General features: G+C 35.1%; 2 protein-coding genes across 2 annotated transcripts; both read left to right on the top strand.

Annotated features, from left to right (window-relative positions):
* The first annotated feature begins 6662 nt into the window (after window positions 1-6662).
* On the top strand, window positions 6663-8310 carry LOC105790635 (MATH domain and coiled-coil domain-containing protein At3g58360). The gene is made up of 6 exons (XM_012618341.2): window positions 6663-6801; window positions 6900-7029; window positions 7112-7281; window positions 7359-7644; window positions 7722-7888; window positions 7964-8310. The coding sequence occupies exons 1-6, from the start codon at window positions 6777-6779 to the stop codon at window positions 8119-8121; spliced, it is 936 nt and encodes a 311-aa protein (XP_012473795.1). The 5' UTR covers window positions 6663-6776; the 3' UTR covers window positions 8122-8310.
* Window positions 8311-10785: 2475 nt separating this feature from the next.
* LOC105790636 (uncharacterized) lies at window positions 10786-16664 on the top strand. The gene is made up of 4 exons (XM_012618342.2): window positions 10786-11252; window positions 11332-11490; window positions 16153-16261; window positions 16353-16664. The coding sequence occupies exons 1-4, from the start codon at window positions 10917-10919 to the stop codon at window positions 16529-16531; spliced, it is 783 nt and encodes a 260-aa protein (XP_012473796.1). The 5' UTR covers window positions 10786-10916; the 3' UTR covers window positions 16532-16664.
* The last annotated feature ends 8976 nt before the right edge of the window (window positions 16665-25640 follow it).

Raw genomic sequence — 25640 nt, 5'->3', positions numbered from 1 at the left:
TACATACCATTACGAAAGCTACTTAATAAGTTTTCATCCAATGACCTTGTCATAAGTATGTTACCTTCATTGGATATCTTTAATCTCTTTAGGATAAATTTGTTCTCCTAATATGATCTTATTTTATCTCATGATAACCATTATATCTTATGAAAAATCAATTACTATCAAATAGTAGTTAAGTCATTTATCATAAAGACAAACGAACTGTGACCATGTTTACTTTTCATCTATCATGTAATGCTAATGAAAGGATATCATTTACCCATTAGTTGGGCTAGGAATTCCACAATTGTGAATGATGCTACATATTGTAGAAGTCATATACTCAACACACTAGCTTTCGGTTCCTTATCTATTTGAACTTAGGTTTTTACTTACATTAAAGTATACGAGTCACCTATACATAATTCATCATCCACTCAGGATTAATGTATACCACACTATGAACGACACAAGTGAATAAATCTATAAACACGGATCTAAGATCTACTCTACTTGGGTCATGTATGATGTACTATCAGTCTAGTTAGTCGCATTTATGTCTCTATCTTTTGGGAGTCATTCGCTTCGATGCTCAAGACAAAACATCTTCCCAATTGGACTTGATAAACGATATATTAGTCTTTGAATCAGTTTACTAATTTTCGATTAGACTAAGGACATGTTTAAGTTTATCTAACAATACATATTGTCTTTCTATATTACGATCCAACCACATAATATCATTTAGTATTAGTTAAACATTAGATAACTAGTGAGCCAATATTTTCTTTCATTGCTTTGCGTGCAAAAACATCAAGGACAATATAAAAATGGTATTGATTTAATTAATGAATATTTTATTAAACCAATTTGTTCAAAAATACAATGATACAAAATTAATATAATACACTTAATGTACTAGATCCAACATAAGGTATGTTCAACATATGACTATTTATTTTATTAGTAATTCCAAATAATTTGAACTCTAATAAGTTCTTTATAAATATCTCACATTGGTTGAAAAGAAAAGGTTAATGATTGGTGAAAATCTTTGGATTGATGAAAACTAAAACTCTTTACTTGTCAATTCGTTCATTTAGTTGTGTATGTGTGAGAAAGAGAGATTATTCGGAATCGTTCTTCTTTTCAAAGTTTCAATTCAGTACTTTTATATGTGTTTGAAACAATGCCAACACTTTGTATGATCCATGGGTTAGAGAGTAATGTGAGGACAGTTATACAAAGTATATTAATGTAATCAATAAATTTATTTTATTAACCAATTTGTTCAAAAAAATTACAAGTGTATATTGACGAAAACACTAAACTTAAGGCAGTAGATCCAACACTTTGGACTATCAATTATGGAAGTTTGCCAAGGGAGATTGAAGAAGGAGATAATCAACTGGGAACTACCTGCTATTGGAAGTGTCTTAGTAAAAGGTTCTAAAGTGGGAAAATCTTATGACATTGTCTTACAAGTACAGGTTTGCAAGGAATGAAGAGTTTATGTATCCGCCAAGCCTCTTATTCAAGTCAAAAAATGAGAATATCAATAAATGGATTTGCCTTAGAAGTCGAGTTTTAAGTACAGGCTAATTCATAAGAAGAAAATTTTGGGGTAATACAATGAGTCTTTAAAAGTTCAGTTGGAATCTGCATTGGTAATGAGACATCTTCTAGTTTGCAATTAGAAGTCGTTAATTTGTACAACTGTACATATGGTTGACACTATGGAATACTGAGATTTTAGACAGGGACAAATCCCAGAAGAAAATGTTATTTGGAAGAATACCTCTACGACTAAATCGGTGGATGTGTCTACCAACGGTTAGCTTAGAGAATGCAAAGCATCAGCTACGCCAGAAAATCTGTGGAGCACTCAGTGATATATAGAGAGTTTAAAATATGTGCTTTTATTCTTATTCCCTACCAACATAGAGTCTTAGTGATGCACTCACTGCCTTGTTGCAGGGTCTATGGATGAATCGAGGTTCGTGTAGAGGGATCAAGCCAAACATCTCCAAGTTCTTGCGAATGGTGGTAGTTGTTTCATGCATATATAGAGGGGAACCCTTAGAGGCCATGCCTTGGGGATTTATTAAGTATATCCGTATTAAAGTTTTAAGCCTCAGTATTTATTGTAATATTTGTTCACGCCTAATAAGGTTGAAAGGTTGCAAAAACTTAGTACTTGATATAATCAAAATTTAAGTTTTGAAATTTAATGTCATCTATGGAATTGAATAAGGGTTGTATAGTAGCAATGGATGTATAATTTAATATTAACTAAGGTTGTGAGTAATCGAATAGAAGCCTTGTTAAGTAAGTCGGGTTAATTATGACACTGGATACCCAAACCCAGTAATTGAGTCAGGTATAGGGTGTTACACATGCCCCACAAGAAATTGTCCACATCCTTGGCATCTCTCTAACCCTTGAAGTCTTTGGGTTTCAGAATGTCCTAACGACGATTCGAGGTACCAAGCATGCCTTCTGTGGTTTTAAGTTTCGTGAGGTCCTCTTTAAGCTCTACGATTTTGCTGCACATGGCCTCTACCAAGGCTACAAGGTCTTAGTTCTTATGGGCCAAATCACTTATCATTGCATTAAGGGCCCCTTAGAGCTCTCCCTTTTGCTTTTCCTTAGGCTTTTCACTAGACTCTCTGCTACCCATCTCTAGTCCATCCATGTGACCTTGGATGTCCTCCACTTGATCAATGACATTCGCCATGGATTTTTGTACCTTTGCAAGCTTATTCTCCATAGACGACGCCACATCATTTGAGTTCCCGCTTGAGACGCCTTTTTTACCTCTTGTTGCAGCACATTGGCTCTCCACCATACCTTCCTTTTTGATAGCAAATAATTCCTCTAGATCCCAATCTTCTTCACTAATAGAAGTAACAAAATTACTCTTCAAAGGATTTTTCTTAAACCAACAAGATCATGTCATGTGGCCCCTTTCCCACAATTATAACACTTTCCTTCAAAAATTTTATTGTTGTCGTGGTTGTTCGAATATCCCCCTTCACGAACGCTCCTTTCACCTTAATGACCTTTTGACTTTTCATCATTTTTCTTGGACTCAACATTGTCATGCTACTTGAATTTCCTTTCGCCCTTACTGGCATAAAGTGCCTCTTCTTCATTCTTTAGCAAGACTTCCATTTTTTTAGCTAATACTTCTTGAATAGCTAACGAATTTTCAAATTTGACAAGGAAGGTTAATTTTGTCATCCTTGTATAACAATAACAAAACTCCTATATTCTGGTTTCAACCCGTGGATGATGATCTGTTTCATTCTAGTATCATCAATTGGAGCTTCAGAATCCAACTCAGAAATCTCTTGACATAACATCTTTACTTTATGGAAATATTATGTTATTGACATATATTTTGTTATTGACATATTTCCTTGTGTTACTGACAATAATTTACTTTCTAGAAGTTAGAGCTTTATATCATTCTTTTTATAAATCAGCTTGGCGAGTGTATTCCAAGCTTCCTTATTGACTTTTATTTTCCATTTTCTTAGTGTGCCACTTGCATCCTTGGCTTCTAATTATGTCACTTCATTACTGTTGACAACCTCCCATAGATCTTGTCCTTGTATATAAGACATTATGCAAGTTGACCATGTATAATAGTTTTTATTATTAAGCTTCTTCATTTCGCCGACAACTTGTATGTTTGTCATCGTGTCAACAAATGATTCTTGCAATTGAATATTGAAATAGTGAAAGTAGTTTGTGAACAATGCACCAAGTAGGTTACCAGGAAAAGAGAGGTGGGTCACAGTGGACACTCTTAAGTACCAAGCCTTTCCTTAGCCAAAACCTTTCTTAGACATGCCATTTCACACTACCACACTTCCTTCCAACAACTATGCAATCAAGGATAATCTTCAAGTAGCTATGAAAATTTCTTTTCCGATGCAAAAGATCAAACAATGCTGCAACCAAAGAACTACTAAATTGATATTTAGCTACACCTCCCAACATTCCAAAATAAGAAAATAAATGAGGAATTTAAAAAACCAAATAGAAAACTTAATATTTGGTTTTGGTGCAAATAATACTTACAATATAGGTTTTTATAAAAACCCAAGGTCCCACTACCCTTATTTTCTAAGCAACGCGGGATATGGGTTTTTCTATAAACTCATAATCCTTCTGTTGTTTGCACCTAAGTGATGTGGGCTTCATTCCCTTACTAACAAAGTACTTAGTTCCTAAAGACTACTCACAAAGGGTAAACTTTTTACAACCTAAACACTAACAAAATATATCTTCCAATAAGTTGGTGTTGATATTCAACAGTATCTTGTAATAGTTTTCGTTGCTAGAAAGTGAAAAACTTTACCATATAGACAGAGCTCGATACAAACTACTAGAGAATATAAGTTTGAATGTTTTAACATGTTACATATTTTCACTATAAAATTTCATATCGAATAGTAATCTTATTATATAAGTTAATGCTTTCCAATATTTTACCTTAACTAGAAAAATTAACCATGCTTCAACTAGATGAAAGTTTGACTAATGTTTGAACAATGTCATCACTATTTAAAACAAAATTGTTGTTTTGTCCATTAATAGAACTTTTTCCAACTATACATTTGCATTCCATCCATTTTGTTCTTTATTCATTTCATGATTGTTATATGTGTTATATATTATATATTTTATTCCAATCATAACTACACATGTTAAAATATCATGCATATAATAAACTAACATGTAATCTTTTATCAAAGATTTGATGCATGAGAAACCCATACTTTTTACATGTCATACTTCAATAAACAAATAACAATTGAAATCTAATTCATGAAACAAGAGTAAAGCAATAAATTTGATGTAGATTTTCTTACTACAAAAATTTCTTTTAAATCAAATTTTAACAAAATAACATACTTTTATTTGACTCAATTGTCAATAGCCTTCCTTATAATACCATGCTTGTTGTGCCATGCGAAGTGTGGTGAAGCAACATGCCTTCTTTAATTTCTCATAAATTTACAAAGTTAGAACATTAAAATTGTTGATGTGTGGGGTTAAATAAATAAACTTGTGAGAAATTAGTGAAGGCTTTAGGGCATGTAACAATGCCCATTTCTTTAAGGTTCCATCATATATCTAGGTGTGTAAAAGAGCAATTGCCAAATGAACCCCCAAAGATATAATGAAGTCTAGTGATAGTTTAAATTTGCACTAACGAAAACAATCCACTAAGCATTGATCAATGTATAACAAGAATATTAATTTCTATAAAAAAAACTTCTACATTAACTTTTTATAAAAAATTTCTGAATATAAAAGATGGTGGAATAACAAAGGAAACTTTGTTGTCATGTTTTTTGGTTATGCCTTACAAATGAAATTTAACTCCTACTCATAAAAGTTCTACTATCCGGGCACCTATTAAGATAATCATATCTATTATGAATAAACTTTAATTTGACATAACTTTTAATATTTAAGAGGCATAATTCATCACTTGAAATAGTGATAATTTTAGTTATTAATTCAGTGATATAACTTTTAGATCACTTATAATTTTTTTTATTTATAATTATTAAAACATTTAAAACACTAAATTGGTGCATTTAACTAGTGTTCTTAAGTATCTTGTGTTTTTGTCAATTGAGTCTTAATTTGATTGGCGTCGACATTGTTGCTCGTGCGGGAGGACGAGGGTTCAAATGCGTTGAAACGTCTTATCCTTTTATTTAAGGGTTGGGGAGGGGCTATGGGTAATTCTAAACATTGTATCAAAAAGAGCAAATAAGATAACTACCTATAATGAAATTAATGTTAAAAAAAAGCATGTTGTGTTTTCTTGAAAATTTTTCATTTTTGGAATTCTTTGTGTTGTGTTACATAAGTGTTTTGCCCTAGCTTGGTATTTTAACTTTTTTGGTGATGGCTAGTGTCGGTTGATATATAAAGATATTTCTTTTATGTTTTTAATAAAGTATTTTCGATATTGCTTAGATAAAAAATTAATATCATAATAATCATTTTAAAGAAAATATATAAAGAATTATAAAATTTCTATCCTTTTAAAAAAAAAGTGATTATGGTAAAGAGTCCTCTACATCTTGAATGGGTTTCAGAATAATCTGTCAAGAAAAAGTTTAATTTTGAAGTCATGAATTTCTTATATTCCACATAAAACTCATTCTTAATTACTAAGAATTTTCTTTTCTCAAAAAGGAAAAAAGAAACTAAGAATATTTTTGGAAGAATCTGACACTCCAACAAAAGTTATTACCTTTTTCCATTTTGAGAGTAATGTGTGCTTATGTCAAAAAGAATATGTAACCTTTTTTTTTTTTATGCTCAATCCTTCAATAAATAATAATAAAAAAACCTCAGGAGCACTAAATATTGAAAATTGTTTTTTTCTTTTCAGGCTTCTATACAAATAGAATCTTCATTGTTGAGTTGAGGTAAAAAACATGTTTGGAAGGCAAAGTTCTGAGATGGGTTTTCTTGCAGATAATGTAAGAATCAAATACAATCCTCGTATCAACATTACGTGTCCCCCTAACCAGTGCCTGTCTCTCATGATAAGTATTCATATTTAATGTAAACCTGGAAACCCCACCATGGGGGATCCTAAAACGTGTTCAAAGTTTACAAGACAAGCAAATGTTCATACATATATATTATAGGACAATATATAATTTCTTCATCTTCCATTCATATATAAAATAAGAACTTTTTTAAAAGAAACGAAAAAAAAAAAACCCTTCACAGTGTTAATAGCTTAGCTAATGGAGGATAATCCCAAGAAACTTGGTTTGATTTTCATTGTTCTTCTTCCTTGAAACTGTCTTTTTATAATATTGATTAGTAATGAAATAGTCTTGTTTTTTTTTCTCTTCTATGTTTTGTAGGAATCAGAAGAATAACAAGAGATTTCCCACCAGCTCATTTCTTATTTAAAGTTGAAGCCTTCTCTTTGTTGGCCAAAACAGGTGTTGAAAAGTATGAATCTGATGCTTTTGAAGCTTCGGGTTACAAATGGTATGAACATATATATATTAAAGAAGTCATTGTTTGAGAATATTGAATTAAATCTTGTATCTTGGTTTAAAAACTTGCCTAGGAGATTGTCATTGTACCCAAACGGAGACAATAAAAGCAATGGAAATGGCTTCATCTCCCTTTACTTAGTAATAGAGGAAACAGAAAATTTACCTCTAACATGGGAAGTCAATGTCAGCTTCAGGTTATTTGTGCTTGACCAGATTCGAGACAAGTACTTAACCATTGAAGGTTTCCATTATTATACTTTTTTTCATGATCATATACGTACATAATTCGCCACTAATTTGGTCTGGTAAACTTGGTAGATGGTGATGGAGCAGTGAAGAGATTTCACTGGATGAAAACTGAATGGGGCTTCGCTCAACTTATCTCCCTCGACTCATTTAACGACACATGCAATGGGTACCTTGTTGGTGATTGTTGCATATTTGGGGCAGAGGTATTCCCATTGGCACGCAATTGTAAATGGGAATGCCTTTCCATGGTTAAACAACCTGAAGACAACACCATAATTTTCAAGATGGATCACTTCTCCAAATTAGACAGGAAGTATTACGAATCTTCTGTTCATACAATTGGGGATTCAAAATGGTATAATCAATTCATTCCCTCACTAAAAAAAATGGATAATAAAATGGTATAATCTTGACCCCATGAACATTAAACAGGAAATTGACAGTTTACCCAAGGGGAAATGTGAAATTCAAAGGCAAAGCTCTATCAGTGTTTTTAGAGCTAGTTGAAGCTAATAAGCTTCCTCCTAAGCGGAAAGTCTATGCAGAATACAAGCTACGAGTAAGGAACCAAATGAACGATAATCACATGGAATTTTCAGGTGCTTTTTTAATCCAAATTTTCAAATCGAAACTCAAAATTCACCTGTAACGTTGGGTTTGTGTTGAAATTGTAGTTGAACGTTGGTTTAGTGCAACAAGTGTTAACTGGGGTTACCCACAGTTCATGACGCTCAAGGTTCTTCATGACCCATCCAAAGGCTATATCGTGTGTGATAGCGTAATTGTGGAAGCAGAAATTAACCTGGTTTCTCAAGTCAAGCGTTTCTCATGAATTATTTCTTTTATTTATTTATTTATGAAAATTTAAATGGTAGTTGAAGGTGAAATTGCTGTCACTTTTATGACCAGATTTCTTCATTACTGAGGATGATGCATTGTTACCATGTATTGCACTTGACAACTTGGATTTTATCTGTCTATTTCTCAGCTTACCAATTTATTTATCTAATGAATAATACCAATAAAGGTTAATTTCTCAAACATGAAGTTATTGTGTTTTGTATTTTATTAATCCAGATATCAATTTCTAAATAAAACTCCAAATAATGAATGTGGTCATATTTTGGTTTAATTTCTTTTCATTTTCAAATTTTGAATTTCTAGTCTTGATTTATCGATAACCATTAAATTTTATTTCTATTATTTTATCTGAAAAATATATTATATGTATAATACTATGTCAATTTATTATTTTCACATAATACTCACACACAAAAAAGTCAGTTAATGCATTCAAAGGTTATTATTTGAGTCGATTAAATTTTCAAATTTTGAAACACGTAAAACTAAAATAATCAAATTGAAGAATAAGGATTAAATTCATAACTTATGCATAATATGAGACTAATAGCAAAATTTAACTTGATGAATTTAATTGTTCTTGTTAAAATTAAAAAAAACATTAAGGACTAAATTTGACCAAATTAAAATATATGGACTACATTCACAACTTACACATAATACAATGATTAATAGCAAAATTTGACCAATAAAAAATTTATTATCAAAGTTGTGCCGTTATGATATGTACATATTTAAATACCGAACCAAATAAGTAAAAATATAGAAATTAAGTTGATGAAATGTTACTAAAAATTCAACAAGAACACGTGGAGCAAACATGATATAAATATTAAATAGAACTCTAAATAAAGAAGTTTATAGTGAAAGTTGAGTTGCCGCATATTTAAATATCGCTATTTAGTTTTTAATGTTGAACTATGGGGTATTCTTAATAACTTGAGAATTTTACAAAGTCGAAAGTATGATAGAGTATTAATCAAAACTGATAGTCATGAAGTTATCCAAGCTATTCAGGAATCATTTTCAAAGACATCTTCCTCAGACGCATTTAACAGAACTTGCTGGATATTGATCAATAGAAACTCGAATATATTCCTCGTGAAATGAACCTTGAAGCCGATTATATTGCTAAGATGACTTTTGATAGAAATGAGGAGCTTCAGTTAATTGAAGATATTCCTTTAGAGTTGATACATACATATTTAAATACCGAACCGAATAATTAAAATTATAAAATAATATAGAAATTCAAGTCGCCGCGATAAGTACATATTTAAAGGCCGATATCGAATAAATAAGTAAAATCATAGAAATGAAGTTATGAAATGTAGTGGAAAATATAGCAAAGTTGGTAGGATTTGGAACCGTTGCGCCCCTAAACGAAAAAACCCTACACGGATACATCTTATCTTACCTTTTAAAGCCAACGTGCCTGAACCATTGCCATTGCCCTATATATACCCACTGTTTCTCTCAATTTCCTCACACCTTTCAGATATACAGAGTTTCTTCTCCAACTAACATCCCATGGATGCACCACACTGGGCCTTGTCTTCTGATGGCAGTGGGTGGATGATATATCATCCTCAGCCGTGGATGACCCAACCGGTTGAAACCAAACCACTGGATGCTACTGCTAAGGAGTGGTCTCCTCAAACCGACGGTGCTCCTGAGGAAGATCGGTGCTTGTTCATGACCTTCTCCAATGGACACCCTGTAACCGAGCAAGAAATCTCCAGATTCTTTACCCTGTAAGTATAAATGAGCCTTTAGCCATTTGTATCCAACATGGTATGTATCTTATACGGGTATTATTAGATTATGTTATATCTTTTTCATATGGAAGATATTTGAAAGTCATATTTTTATATCCATACGTAAGACCGATAACTTCGAAATGATTTGCTTTTGGTGCAGTCATTATGGGGATTGCGTGGAGAGGGTGTACGTGCATTGGCCGCAGCCCAAGGATTCTGAAGAGAACAATATAACAACACCGCAGTTTGGAAAGGTTGTATTCAAGACAAGTTGGATTCCATTAGTGATGACATTGTGTGGAAAGAGGCAAATCAAGTTCATGGTGGATGGGAAGACGCTTTGGTGCAAGATGTTTGACCCCCAAAAGGCTCAAGCTTTTAAGAGGAATGGGGCTTCTTGATTTCTTCAATTGTGTTTTTTGTATTTTGGTTGTCATCTGTTTTACAATGGCATTGTTGCATGCGATTTAAGATTTTCCATAAATTTTGAAGACAAAAAACCATATGAATCCTCTTCTTTAGAGGCAGACATTTTTATTTCGTTATTATTATTTATGTGGTTTATTAATCTCGTGACACCAACTATGAAATTTAATAAGCGAAATTTAATCTGTTTTCCAATTAGTCTGAGGCATCAAATTTATTAAAACTGAATTTAACTGGTTGAATTGAATTCGTAAAATAAATAATCGATCAATATATAAATCGATACGCATCGAATTAAATAAAATTTTATAAACTATTTAATAATTTCAATATGAATTCATAAGATTTGCGTTTAATAAAATAATTAGAATGAGAAAATTTCACATTTTATATGAAATAATATTTTATTTGAAGATCTAAAAAAACGGACATTTTCAATGCACCCATCTCCAACATTGCAACACCTGTATTTTTATTTTGAGGAAATAAAAATATAGGATGGCAACTGTTCTAATGGCGCTTGCTCTGCCTTGCAAATTCCAATCTCCACGCCATTCGTTGCAGAATTCTAAATCATTCCATGGCTTCGACTGAGTCGGAGACAACAACGTTTTACCAAAACGTCGTCGTAATGAGGCACGGCGACCGCAAGGATAACTTCGATCCAACGTGGATAAAAACGGCGGAGAGGCCGTGGGACCCTCCGCTTGTAGACAACGGCATGGCTAGGGCTTTCCGAACCGGTCGCACTTTTCGCACCATCCTACCCTTCCAGATCCACCGAGTCTTCGTCTCCCCTTTTATCCGCTGCGTCCAAACCGCATCCGAGGTCGTCGCCGCCCTGTGTGCCGTCGATGTCGAGGCCAATGCCAAGTCATCTACCGACGTCATAAAATTCGACCCATCAAAAGTCAAGGTCAGACGAATTTACATAGAAAAACGATTCCTTCTTGTTTGTTTTTTTACTGCAAAGCTTTTTGTTGTAATTTTTACAGGTTTCTATTGAGTATGGTTTGTGTGAGATGTTAAACAAAGAAGCGATTAGGGTTGATGTAGCGCCGAAAGATGGAAACTTCGGTTTCGATGTTCCACTGCTTGAGACTATGTTCCCGAGTGGGACGTTGGATCCTAGTCTTGAACGAGTTTACGGAAAGGTAGTATTCGCGGTGGATTTTCATCTTTATCCATTGCCAAACAATTTAAGAATTTTGTCAATGTAGTTTGCATTTTTTTTCCTCGGCAAGTCGACATGATCCGGTTTATCATAATTTTTTCTAACTGCATATTTTCGTTTTATCATTAATTATTGAATTATTCAAAAGTTTTAATTTAAATCATTAAGAAAAAGAGGGTAAATGCAATGTGAACACTTTTTTTTCTCTTTTATGGTTGAGTTTTATAATTTAGTTTTTCATAAAATAATTTTAAACCTTACGAATTTATGAATTAAAAATTAAATAGTTTTTCTTTGATCTTGACCTTGTTTGTCGATCAATTTAGATATAAGATCAATTTAAATAGTTTTCTTTGATCCACTATGTTGATTGTTAAATCGTTGCTAGGAACTCATTAGCGTGGCTTAAATAAAAACTTTGAATAGTTTAGTGACTTAAATGAAAATTTTGAAATAATTTAGTGCCTAAATTGTAATTTATTTTAATCAAGTGACAAAAAAATTTTACCCTTAGTTTAGTGATTAATAGTGTAGTTTACTCTAATTTTTCCAATATTACCTTTAGAGATTAGTTAAAAAAAATTCAAACATGAGCCAATTTGATAGAGAGGGTTTTTTTTTTTTTTGCATTTGGTTTCGAGATGAGTCAAGATTAGTATAGTTCTTCAATGAATTGGGTTGAATCGTGTTTAGGTAAAAAAACTTGCCCCAACCCGAGATAATAATCATTCATTATATATAATATTAGTTTAAATGATTAGTGTTGGTATACTGGTACTCTTTTTTATTTCACAAGCAGCCTTAAAAAGTTGTTATTTGTTTTTTAGAATATTTTTTTCCATATTTTTATATCTCTATAGAACACTTGTCAACCCCTGACTCTATTTGTCGAAGCCAAGAGGGTCAAAGAGAATGAAAAAAAGTCAGTCAAGTGTTTCTTATGTTGTGGTTCGCATAGGATGCGAGACTGTCTAGAGTGATCTAAGTTATCCGCAGTCACTAAAGAAGATAGAATGGAGCTAAAGAGAGGCTTTAGAGCTTGGATTAATGATACTTGATTATGTGAAAGTGAAGAGGGATCGCAAGCAGAAAGGATTGATGTATATGGACATCAACATCACAGGTCAAAGAAAGAGTCTCTTGTTGATACGGAGGAATTAGACTTGTTCATATCAGAGAAAGTTGTGAGTAAGCTTGGTCTCACAATTAGTAAACTGACTAAGAGGATCAAGTTGGTCCCAATTGTGGGAGTAGCACAAGGAGTTGAGGTACAAGTTGGTTAATGAAAAGATAATAAAGGTTTTGAGGTCATTCACTTGGATGATTTCGACTTTGTTCTTGGCTTGAATTTCCTTGATAATAGTAATGTTTTACTGGTTCTTTTTGTCGATTGTATATGTATCTTGGATACCCGACAACAATAATGTGTTGTATTGGTGAGTCGAGACATAAAGGGTGGAATCAATGTATTGTTGGCTACCAACTAGTTAAAGATGTTTTGTGTTGTAGGAATATTGACAAGGTTTTGAGGTCATTCACTTGGATGGTTTCGACTTTGTTCTTGGCTTGAATTTCCTTGATAATATTAATGTTTTATTGGTTCTTTTTGTCGATTGTATATGTATCTTGGATACCCGACAACAATAATGTGTTGTATTGGTGAGTTGAGACATAAGGGGTGGAATCAATGTATTATTGGCATTCCAGCTAGTTAAGGATGTTTCGTGTTGTAGGAATATTGACTTAATAAGTCAGAGTGTTACAAAGACCCTCTTGGAAATGCTATAGAGGTAGAAAACTTATATGAAGTTTGTTAAGTTATTAGTGGGGCTACTACCTATGAGAGAGGTGAGTTGTGCATAAGACTTTGAGAGAAAAGTAATTATGCAAATTGAACAGTTGTATTGAGTAAATGTAATAGGCGAGGTACATCTCAAACACTTTTCTAGTTTTTTAAATTATGATTTACCGTTAGCTTGGCAAAGACACAGGGGGCCCTTTTAGAGTTCTGAAGCAAGTAAGTTGAGGGGTTTACAAACCAGAGTTAGTAAAAATATTTAAAGTTAACCTGATGTTAAATGTGAGCGTGCTAAAGTCTTTTTATGTGGATCACGAGGATCCCAATTGAGGCAAGTCACAAAGGAGGCAAGTAAGAGCGGTGACTTCTCACAATCAAGATGTACAAAATAGGAAAACAGTTTGAGTTAGTGGGTAGCAGAGACATAAGCTGAGGTAAATATTTCGAGTGGAGGAACTACTCGACAGAAAGATTATTTGGGAATCAGTTGAGGCATCAAGATGAGTCAAACCACTATGACCCCAAGGACGTGACAAAGGCGTCGCAAGAATGGGCAGGCGAGGATGTCACAGGCTGTGGATCAAAACTCGTGACAAATACACACGAAACATCCCATGGAGATTAACTGATCAAATGAGGCTTATTTAATCTATTTGAACTGGCTCGATTTGTGAAACACATAAAGAAACTCATCTACTTGAAGTCTTGGTGACCCAGTGAAACACTCCAATAAAATTAAAATTGGAGTTACCAACATAATTATTGTAAATCCTAAAGGATAAAGATGTATAGAGTTTAAATCCCTCTGAACTCTCATTTTGTAGATAGGCATAAATCTTAACCATTGATGTAATTTGATATGTACCATTGGATCTAGGGGAGCTTAACTATAGATAAAGGCCTTCCCCTTCATTTGTAATCACTCGGTTCTAATCCTTCAAATTGATAGAATACTTTTGAGAGTATTTACTCAAATACTTCGTGTGCACTATTTTTCTGTGGCTTTTCTGTTTGTTCGTGGCTTTATTTTTTTTTTAGTTTGCTTTCGCTTTATTTGCGGTGCCTTAGAGAATTTCTGTGAGAATTTTCATATTTTGAGAGTAAGGTTGAATTAGGCGGATTTGAACTCAAGAAATCGTTCAAGGTTAAGCGGTTTGTCAGAATAAAGTTCTAGCCCCGTGATACTAGCATAAAGATAAATGATGTTTGTTTTTTTCTATGAATAATCAATTTGACTATGTCAGTAATTTAAAATATGATAAAATTACTACACTAAGGACATAAGTTTCCTAGCATTTCTTGATTTTTATGGCGGTGACCAATCAATAGGAAGTGCACCAAATTGATTTACTTAATATTTTCCTTAATGGGAAGCTAGAGGAGGAAGTTTTTATGTAGTAACCTTCAAGATTTGATTTGTTCGCACCTAATGGTTCTATATCAGCGTGCAAGCTTCTGTGAGATATTTATGGGTTGTGGCAGGCTCCACGTAATTGGTTTTCAACATTGCGTAACGACTTGTTGGAGCTTGGATTTCGTCAATCTAAAATTGATGTTTCATTATTTTCTAAGTTTGGTGATGGTTATTTGACCTATCTTGTGGTTTATGTTGATGATGTTTCGGTTACAGGGAGTTCTTTTGTCGAAGTTGTTGATGTTATTACCAAGTTAAGTGCTAAGTTTTCTCTCAAAGGTTTGGAACTACTCAATCATTTCCCTGGAATTGAAGTGAAAAAGAATGATGGTTGTTTGTTACTCGCACAACAAAAGTATATCCATGATCTATTACTTCGAACCAAGATGGATGGTGCCACATCTTGTTCTACTCCGATGGCTACTTTTATAAAACTTATTAAACATGTGGGCTGAGCTATTGATGATGTACAAGGGTTTCTTAGTATTGTAGAGGCCTTACAGTATATTTGTCATACTAGGCCTGATATTGCCTTTAATGTGAATAATGTGGTGCAGTTTATACATTAACCGTTGGATACACATTTGGTTGCAGTAAAATGTATTTTGAGGTCTTTGAAGAGCACCATTGGTCATAGCTTGTTATTGCACCAGGGGAGGTATCTCATCTTTCAGCCTTTTCTGATGTTGATTGGAGTAGTAACATTGATTATTGATGTTCAACATCTAGATACTATGTTTCCTTGGGTTCTAATTTTATTTCTTGGAGTTCAAAGAAGCATAAGACTATATTCTAGTCTACTATGGAGGCAGAGTATCATAGTATTGCTGACACTACTTTTGAGGTTCTTTAAGTGCACACAGTTCTTAAAGATCTTGAGGTTTCAGTTATAGGTATTCTAACTATCTGGTGTGGTAACCCCAGCACCATTGCAATGAGTGTTAATTTGGTGTACCATGCTCGCAGCAGACATGTGGTTCTAGGCATACATTTTGTGTGAAAGAGAGTCAATTGCAAGACTTTACAAGTGAATTATGTGCTAGCAGGTTTTCAGGTTGCAGATATTTTAACTAAGCCATTAGTATCATCCACCTTTTTTGGGCTAAAGAAAAAGTTGAGTGTTTTCTTTGGAAGAGTTATCCAGTGCTTAAAAGGAGGACGTGAAGAACTAGTTGTTAGTAGGCTATTAATTAGTTGTATATTTGTACTTGGAGTATAAATACGTGTGTTGGTACTAGTAAAAAATAAGACTGATGGTTGTTCTATATCTCTAAAAAGCTTTTTTTTTTTTGGTTATATTTTCTCTAGTCTATGGTCTTCTTCAGTTGCATTGCTTCTGTTTCAAGTTCATGCATTTTTTAGTCTTTCCAGCATAGTTGGATGCAACTTAATATGCCTAATTCAACATCTTTTGTCTAAAAAATTCACAGATGCCACAATGGGAAGAAACGGTGGATGAATCTAGAAGTAGATATAAACAAATTATTAAGGCATTGGCTGATAAATACCCCTCTGAGAACTTGCTATTAGTCACACATGGTAAGCTTCATCCTCTTTATACCAAACATAATTATAGTGATTGAAGATTAAACAAATTATTAAACCATTTGTTGTTTGTGTCATATGGTAGGGGAAGGAGTTGGAGTTTCGATATCTGGGTTCTTGGAGCACACGACAGTGGTTGAAGTAGAATATTGTGGTTATGCAGAGTTAAAAAGATTAATGACATGCACAAATGGGTCAACCACTGCTGGAAACTTTTTGGTGCTTACAAAAAGTGGCCAGAGTGGGATTACTTATTTTGATTAAAGAATGTTTCAACAAATAATCAATTCTTCTTTCATGAAAATCTTGTCTTTTTACTTCCCTTGCATGACGATGAACCAATGCCTTTCTTTTCTTTGGATGATGAAATTGATGATATTGATTCCATTTTGCTAAAGTTGGTGTCTCAATTTGAATATGTACTTTAATCTGCCCTACAAATTAGCATGTTGCTCAAAAAGTGTTTATGATTAGGGTAATGAGAAGAGGAAAGCCTCAAACACTTAGAAATAACAATGATATACAAGGAACAAATTCCTCTGCCTCTACTTGGTATCTCACTCATATCTTTATTTTATTTTCAAAGAGTTGTAATTGGTTTAATTTGATAAAATATTTGCCTCAAAATTAATTCTGAACATAATTACATATTTCCTAAAATAAATCCCTAATTCACATAACCCCTGAAATCTATAAACAAATTGAAGAAAACTGAAATTCAATGCCTAAAAACATAAATCTTGCTTAAGAGAAACTTATGACAATGAAAACAGAGATATGCCATAAGATAAGAAAACAGAGCTATAAACAAAAATAGCAATGAAAAATGAAGAATGTAATAGTTAATCATCACAGTAGAAAGAGGGGGGGAAAACAAAATCAAAATCCCAAAGGAGCAAAGCTTTGAAGATTTAGTTCCATCATCTCTAAAGGTTTCAAAATCCCCAAAAGAAAAAGCAAGCAAGAAAACAAACCCAACAGAAGAATTAACTTCCCCGTTAATATTGGTAAATGTCAAAAGCAAAAGGCAAGATCAAATGCAATAGATTTCACAGTTGGATTTGTTGTAAAGGCTCAATAACATGCTCCTACTTGAAGAGAGAATAAATATAGATGGAAACATAATGAAACTATGAGGTGAAGAAAAAAAAAAGGAGATTATTTTTTGAACTTAATTAGGCTATGTGGCATATAATTATTGGTGGGCAAGGTGACACCAAATAGAGACCGAGGATTTTTATTCGAAATACAATGGACAAAAATTTGCTTTCTGGTTTAAGACAAAAACTTCGTTGTATTTGATTTATTAAAGTCAACAAGCAAAACATGTGGAGCCATGGGGTTGTCAGTTTCATGAACCAAATCATCTATTTTTTCACTCTTTTGTTAACGGTCATCCACTGGTGCAAAACACTAGTGAAAAATTAAGGATCCTCAAATCTAGTCGAAGGGTTTGTTTGGTAGAGTGGGAAGAAAATTAGAAAGAAAATTGAATTGACTGAAAGAAAAGTAGGAAAAATGAAAAAACTAAGAAAGAAACAATTTTCTTTCCGTCTGTTACTTAGTAGAGTTGAAAAATGAGAGGAAAAAAAATGAAACTTTTGAAAGAAAATGCATAATTTTGAACTAACATACACAATCATCTCTCCTATTTTCTTTCCTAAATTTTATTTTCTTTCTACGTTTCTATTTTCTCTTTTCATCCGTTTACTTTTCCATTTAACCAAACACGATAGAATCTTGGCTTTCTAAAGACAAGATGGGTATAATTAAGGTTGTGGAGCTTAAGGGGGGATTTTGATTGAGCCTTAACATAATATTACACTAAAAAGCAGAAATTTTCAATGCATGATGGTGAGCAAGGCTGACTCTGTTGTGAGCTGAAATGTTAGCAGAAGAATGTCAAAGCTAAAGTCAAAACGAGGAGTTTAAGAATTAGTGATACAGAGCGTTTTGTTATAACAGATTTTGTCCATGTCATTTCTTTCATTGTAATCTCTTTAAACCTGCATGTTTTGCATGGGGAGCATTATTCAAGGAATTATTCAACAAACAACTCTCTCTCCCTCATTCTCTCTTTCTCTCTTTTCCCTCAATCTCTCTCTGTTCTCTATTCGTTATCTCTCCCGTAACAAGGGTATCAGAGCTTTCACGATCCCTTTGATGGCCGGCGAAGGTGTATCGACAAGGTTGCAAAAGGAGGTGGGCAGTATGCAGCAGGAACTTTCGAAAATGCAAGAGGAAATCGCGCAATTGGAGACCAAAATGGATACCCGATTGCAGGATTTCAAAACCGAGCTTAAGGGTGATCTTCAAGCTTTGTTGAGTCAGTATTTTGGACCACCACCAACTGGGTCGTCAGCAAACATTCCACAGGACAAAGGGAAGGGGGTTTTGGGAGCTCCTCATGGGTTCTTACCTAAGAATGCCGAGCTACCTCAGATGCAGACGGATCCTTTGGTTTCTGATGGAGGTAATGTACAGATGAAGAATTCTTCGTTTGTGTTGGGAACTTCTGCCCCATTTAGCCGGTTGGAATGTCCCAAGTTCAACGGCACCGATTTTCGAGGATGGTGGACCAAGTTGGAGCAATACTTTGAAGCGGAAGGTACCCCTGATGCTTGTAAGGTTCGCCTTGTAATGTTGAACTTGGAGGGCCGGGCGTTGGAGTGGCATCATTTCTATTCTCAGCGTCAAGAGGTCTGCACATGCTGTCTTGGCCAGCGTATATAAAGAGTCTTCAGGATCATTTTGGTTGCGGGATTTTCGAGGATCCGATGAGGGAGTTGGTCAACCTGAAACAACAAGGTACTGTTGAGCAATTTCAAGATCTTTTTGTCGGGTTACTTAATCAACTACAATTTCCTAAATCATATGCTCTTAGCATTTTTCTGGGAAACTTGAAAGCTGAAACCGGTCATTATCTAGATCTATTTGCCCCATCAACGCTAATGGAAGCTTTTCAGCTAGCTAAAAAAATTGAAGTTCTCGTTTCAAATTCGGGAAAAGGGTCTGCAACTTTTGGTGTTACTTTTCCTAGAAATTTCAGCAATGCTTCTATTATATCAAGGCATTCCTCATTTCCAGTGAAATTTGTAGCAAGTGGCCAGTCCGCTACAAGGGTCTGATCTAACAACTCCGGATCTAAGAGCATATCTCCAACCTTGATGGCCGAAAGAAAACAGAAAGGCCTTTGTTTCTGGTGTGGGGTTAAATATCATGTAGGACATAAATGCATGAAATCTCAATTGTATCAAGTTCTGCTGGAACCTCACTTCGATGATGAGAATGAGGACTTTCAAGAATGCTCTGATAAGTTAGAAGCAAGCGAAACTGAGGAGGAAGGGATTCGATCACCTACAATTTCCTTGAACGCCTTGACGGGGTTGCAAGGACACAATACCATGCGAATGGCTGCTACAGTGGGGACCAATGTGGCTATCATCTTGATCGATTCAGGGAGTACATATAATTTTGTTGACTTGAAACTGGTCAATAGATTGTCTCTGCCAGTGGTGCAACAAGAGCAGCTACGAATATCTATAGCGAATGGTAGTAGCCTGTTTACTCGAGGGCTATAGAAAGGGGTTATGTGGGAGGTGCAAGACCATAAGTTTACAACTGAATTTATGGTGCTATCTTTAAAGGGGTGTGATATGGTATTAGGTGTGTAGTGGCTTTTGACTCTTGGAGACATTATTTGGAATTTCAACTCATTAACCATGCAGTTTCAATTAGTAGGGGATTTTTGTGTTCTTCAGGGCATTGTGCATGGGTCCCTAATAGCTGGCAATAAGGGCTCACATCCGCGATGTTTCGCAACTATGGGGCAACCAATGGGACTTTTCTCAGCTATTTTGAGCTCTCCTAAACAATTGACACTCTCTACCACGGAGGACAAGAGCCATGCGAACCAGCTTCAAGAGCTATTGAGGGAGTTCGATGATGTATTTCAGGTCCCAAAGGGGTTACCACATCACAGGCTACATGACCATAAGATTCTATTAAGGGATGAAGGAGCAGTAATCAAAATCTGGCCTTATAGATATCCAGTGTTTCAAAAGAATGAAATGGAGAAACTCATCCAAGAGATGCTGCAAGCTGGAGTTATTCGTGATAGCACAAGCTCGTTTGCCTCCCCTATTGTCATGGTTAAGAAAAAGGATGGGAGTTGGCGATTATGTGTGGATTATAGACAATTGAACCAGCAGACGATCAAGGATAAATTTCCTATTCCAGTGATTGAAGAGCTACTGGATGAACTAGGGGAAGCCAAGGTGTTTTCTAAATTGGATTTAAGATCAGGTTACCATCAAATTCATATGTGGGAATCTGATGTACATAAAACTGCATTCCGCGCACATGAGGGACACTATGAATTCTTAGTGATGCCCTTTGGCCTCACTAATGCACCCTCAAGCTTCCAGGCCCTTATGAACTTAATTTTTAAGGCCTTGCAACAGAAATTCATGTTGGTTTTTTTATGACATACTCGTTTATTCAAGATCGTGGTCTGACCACTTGCAACACTTGAAAGCGGTTTTGCTAATTCTCAGGGAGCAGCAGTTGTATGCTAACAAGGCCAAATGTTGTTTTGGTTCTTCCCATATCCAGTATCTGGGACACATTTTGCGAGAGAATAGCTTTCCATGGGCAGTTCAAAATTGATCAGTATTACTACGGCACGTCCTCGATCGATAAAAAGAACTGCGTAGTTTTCTTGGCCTCACAGGGTACTATAGATAGTTTATCAAGGATTATGGGGTGATCGCTCGACCGTTGACTGAATTGTTAAAAAAGAATGGGTGGAATTGGTCTGACAAATCAACTGAAACTTTTCTGGCACTCAAGGAAGCTATGAGCTCAGCACCCGTTTTGGCACTACCAAATTTTCAGCTAGAATTTGTGGTAGACACTGATGTTAGTGGGGTGGGTATTGGGGCAGTTCTACAGCAGCAGGGTAGGCCCATTTCTTTCTTCAGCAAAGCTCTTGGGGTACGCCACCAAACGTTGTCGATTTACGAGAAAGAGATGATGGCAGTTCTGCTGGCTGTGCGGAAGTGGCATCCTTATTTGGTGGGACGGCATTTCAAAATCCGGACAGATCATCAGAGCTTGCGTTTTCTATCTGAGCAAATGGCCGTTACTCCTTTCCAGCAGCGTTGGGTCGCGAAAATGTTGGGCTGTGATTTCGAAGTGTCCTACAGAAAAGGGATCAATAATAAGGTTACTGACGCTCTCTCTCGACATCCACAGTTTGACCACTGTCAGTACTTTCAGTTATCAACTAGTTCGATGATTTCAGGACTTTTAGAGCAAGTACAACGATCCTAGACGTTGGATGACCGCCTACAGAGAATCATTCAGAGTATTTTGCAGACTCGAAATAATGATCAAAAGTATTCGTGGGATGGTCGTTTTCTGTTCAGGAAAGGGAAGATCGTGGTGGGAAAGGTTTCTGGACTGCGTCGAGAGCTGTTTTTTCACTTCCATGCAAGTGCCATCGGGGGCCATTCGAGGGTGCACGTTACCAGGAAACGGCTTTCGAGTCAACTTTATTGAAAGGGCATTACTACGGACGTTAAGAGGTGGATTCGCGAATGTGAAATTTGCTAGAGATGCAAAGGTGAATCAGTAGCTTCTCCTAGTCTTCTCCAGCCTCTTCCAATACCTAACAGGGCTTGGTCTGTAATCAGCATGGACTTTATTGAAGGTTTACCTGCCTCAAATCGGAAGACTATCATCTTGGTCGTGGTTGATCACCTGACCAAATTTGGTCATTTCATCACTTTGAGTTATCCATTCACTGCTAGAGACGTGACCCAGGAATATTTGACATAGGTTTATAAATTGCATGGCATGCTTGACTCTATAATATCAGACAGGGACAGAATTTTCATTAGCAGCTTTTGGCAGGAGTTGTTTAGGAAATCGGGTACTAAACTGTTGTTATCAACAGCCTATCACCCACAAACGGATGGACAGACTGAAGTCCTTAACCGCTGTTTGGAGAAACGCTTGCACATTGGTTCAAATGGCTACCTCTCGTAGAGTGATGGTACAACTCTTCCTATCATTCCGCGATTCAACTCACACCATATGAGGCCTTGTATGGACAGCCTCCACCCACACACATGCCTTGTATGGATCGTAGTTTACAAGCTAGGGAAGCCGCTCGAAAAATACTCCAATTTTGTCTCAAGAAGGCTCAATCTCGTATGAAGCATATGGCAGATAAGAACCGATCGGAGAGGAGTTTTCAGGTGGGTGACATGGTTTACTTACACCTGCAACCATATAGACAACAGACTATTCGGAAGGTTTCCAACCAGAAGTTGTCTCCAAAGTACTATGGCCATTTCCCTGTGATTAAGAAAGTGGGGGAAGTGGCTTATACTTTACAACTTCCACAACACTCCCGGATTCACCCTACATTTCATGTTTCTCAACTGAAAAAGCATGTGGGAACGAATCCAACCCAAGCTCACTTGCCATTGGTGGATGACCATAGGGCTTTGCCTAAAGAACCAGTTCGAATTATCGATAGGAGGATAGTTAAGAAAGGCAGCCAGGCAGTAACGGAAGTTTTAGTGGAGTAGGCAAATTCATTTCCGGAAGATGCGACATGGGAAGCTTTCACAGCAATACAAGCTAAATTTCCAAATTTTCATCCTTGAGGACAAGGCTGTTTTCGGGGAAGGAAGTACTGTTGTGAGCTGAAATGTTAGCAGAAGAATGTCAAAGCTAAAGTCAAAACGGGGAGTTTAAAAATTAGTGATACGGAGCGTTTTGTTATAATAGATTTTGTCCACGTCATTTCTTTCATTGTAATCTCTTTAAACCTGCATGTTTTGCATGGGGAGCATTATTCAAGGAATTATTCAACAAACAACTCTCTCTCCCTCATTCTCTCTTTCTCTCTTTTCCCTTAATCTCTCTCTGTTCTCTATTCGTTATCTCTCCCGTAACAGACTCTCATTCCTCCATTGATGAACTAAACTCTAGAGCCTAAAAATTGACAAAAAAAGATTTAAGCTTATCAAGAAAGTGTGTACCAAGAAAAAAGAAAATTTTGATTGATGCTATATAATTTTAAGCAATTGGTTGGATCACAGTATGACAATTAAATTTATTATGTACAAAGAAAGAAATAAGGAATCCGTGAAAGATGAAAATGTGTGTCTAATGTTTTCTAGAACCAACACTGATTATAGAGTCAATGGTATCCTCTTCCAAAGCAATTTCCATATCAACATCGCCATTCTGATTATTAATCACCTGTTTGTAAATTTTCTTAGTACCAAATGTTCCATCTTCAATACTTTTTAAGCTCGGATTTAATTGTATTCTCGCTAGAATATCTGCTTCTGGAGTACTGCATCTTTGTTGAATGACTTTGGAATGTTTCTAAGTGTTTAGCCATACAGCTATCAATCGCCTTTGCTTTATATCCAAGATTAGCAATAATTCTCATATTGACATCATCTACATCTGATGGTAAACTGGTATCAGTAGAATGATTCCTACTTGTTGGAGTATTTGAGAAAACTTGTAAAAACACATAAAAGCAAGAATAAAGTAGAAATATTTTTTTATGAAAAGTGTATGTTTCATTGAACTGAAAAATAATGCTTATATAAAGAGAAAAATTCAACAACTAATGACTAAAAATAAGCAACTAAAAGATTCATAATCTAAAATCTCTAAAATTAACAACAAACTGAAAAAGACTAAAAATAGCTAAATTATTTTGACTGCAATAGCTTTGGCAAATCTTCAACACTCCTTATTCTTTCAGCACTTTAATGCAATTGAACCTTCCTTTTACACATCTCTAAGAAATAATAATTTGATATTGAAATGCTAGGTTTTCTCATGAAATACGAGATTATTTGATATAACAATAGTTGCTTGATTATCTACAAACACTTCTGTGCACTTTCCTACTATAAATTCAAATCAAGTAACACTTTTCTAAGTTATAAGGCTTGATTTGCGGCAGTTGTTGCTGCAATAAACTCAGCTTCAGTTGTAAATTGTACCACAATTTCTTGCTTTTTGGAACACCAAGAAAATACCCTTAACCAAGATTAAAATAATAACCAAAAGTGTTCTTCATATCATTCGACGAACCAGCCCAATCACTGTTAGAATATGCTTGCAGCATGTACTTTTGACTTGCATAGAACTTGATTCTGAAATTCAGCGTTCCTTTAACATATCTCATCGCCCTTTTAGTTGCTCTAAAATGGGTGTTAGTTGTACAATATGTGAATCTAGATAAAAGACTTACAGCATGTAAAATGTTAGGTCTAGTAGTTATAAGATACATGAGAGAGCCAACCATTCTTCTGTAAAGAGTCTCCACTCTTTCAGCTTCATCATTCTTGCTCAACTTTTCCTTCTGACATGCTAGAGTAGTTGTTTTTTTTACAATTTTCCATTTTGAACTCTTTCAAAATCTCACTTGCGTATTTCTTTTGACAGATGAAAATTTCATTTTGCTTTTGCTTGATTTCTATTCCAAGAAAATAAACCAATTCTCCCAGGTCTATCATCTCAAAAGTATGTTGCATATCTGTTTTGTACCATCAATCCTGCTGTACCAGGCTCTAGGCGCCTGCTTTAGTCCGTACAAAGATCTTGAGTTGATACACTTCATCTTCACAACCTTAGACTGAAATTCCTTCAGGTTGCTCAACATAAATCTCCTTCTCAAGAAAGTCATTCAAGAATGCAGATTTAGTGTCTATCTAAAACACTTTCCAAACCTTTTGTGCAGTTATAGCCAATAATAATCTCATGGTTTCTAATCTAGCAACAGATGCAAAAGTATCAAAAAAATTGACACCAGAGATTTGAATGCACCCATTTTGCAACAAGTTTGGCTTTGTGTTTGTTGATAAAGTCATTCGCATTCAACTTGGTTTTAAAAATCCACGTCACTTAAATGAATTTTCTATCTTCTGGTCTTTTCACAAGTTTCCAAGTTTGATTCTTCTCAAGCATGATGATTTCTTCCTTCATTGCAGCTATCTATTTGGGATCCTTTTCTGCTTCCCAAAAATTTGCATCTTTGATAGATATCAAAAAGTGATCTCGTGCCTCTTATTGGGACATCATCCACAAGTTCATTTTCTTTCAACTGGAGCTTTTTACTTTGTTCTGTAATTAATGTTTGTCATACTTCTTTCTAGTTCCATTGTCCATACTCCATGAAATGCACATCTCTATTTATCAGAATTTTCCTTATATGAGGTTGGAAAACTCTGTAAGCTTTGGAACTGTGTTGTAACCCACAAAGATTTTGACGTCTATCTTTTTGTCCAGCTTATCTCTTTTGATCTATGGCATATAAACATCCAAACACCTT

This window comes from Gossypium raimondii, chromosome 8 (assembly GCF_025698545.1).
Source record: "Gossypium raimondii isolate GPD5lz chromosome 8, ASM2569854v1, whole genome shotgun sequence".
Taxonomy (NCBI): domain Eukaryota; kingdom Viridiplantae; phylum Streptophyta; class Magnoliopsida; order Malvales; family Malvaceae; genus Gossypium; species Gossypium raimondii.
Note: the sequence above shows the minus strand (reverse complement) of the source record. Positions and strands in the feature narration are given on the sequence as shown.

Coding starts and splice junctions, on each gene's coding strand:
- LOC105790635 (XM_012618341.2), top strand. CDS start 6,777: ATGGAGGATAATCCCAAGAAACTTG. Junction 7,282..7,358: donor CAAGTACTTAACCATTGAAG/GTTTCCATTATT, acceptor TAAACTTGGTAG/ATGGTGATGGAGCAGTGAAG. Junction 7,889..7,963: donor TAATCACATGGAATTTTCAG/GTGCTTTTTTAA, acceptor TTGAAATTGTAG/TTGAACGTTGGTTTAGTGCA.
- LOC105790636 (XM_012618342.2), top strand. CDS start 10,917: ATGGCTTCGACTGAGTCGGAGACAACAACGTTTTACCAAAACGTCGTC. Junction 11,491..16,152: donor TTGAACGAGTTTACGGAAAG/GTAGTATTCGCG, acceptor AAAAATTCACAG/ATGCCACAATGGGAAGAAAC. Junction 16,262..16,352: donor CTTGCTATTAGTCACACATG/GTAAGCTTCATC, acceptor GTCATATGGTAG/GGGAAGGAGTTGGAGTTTCG.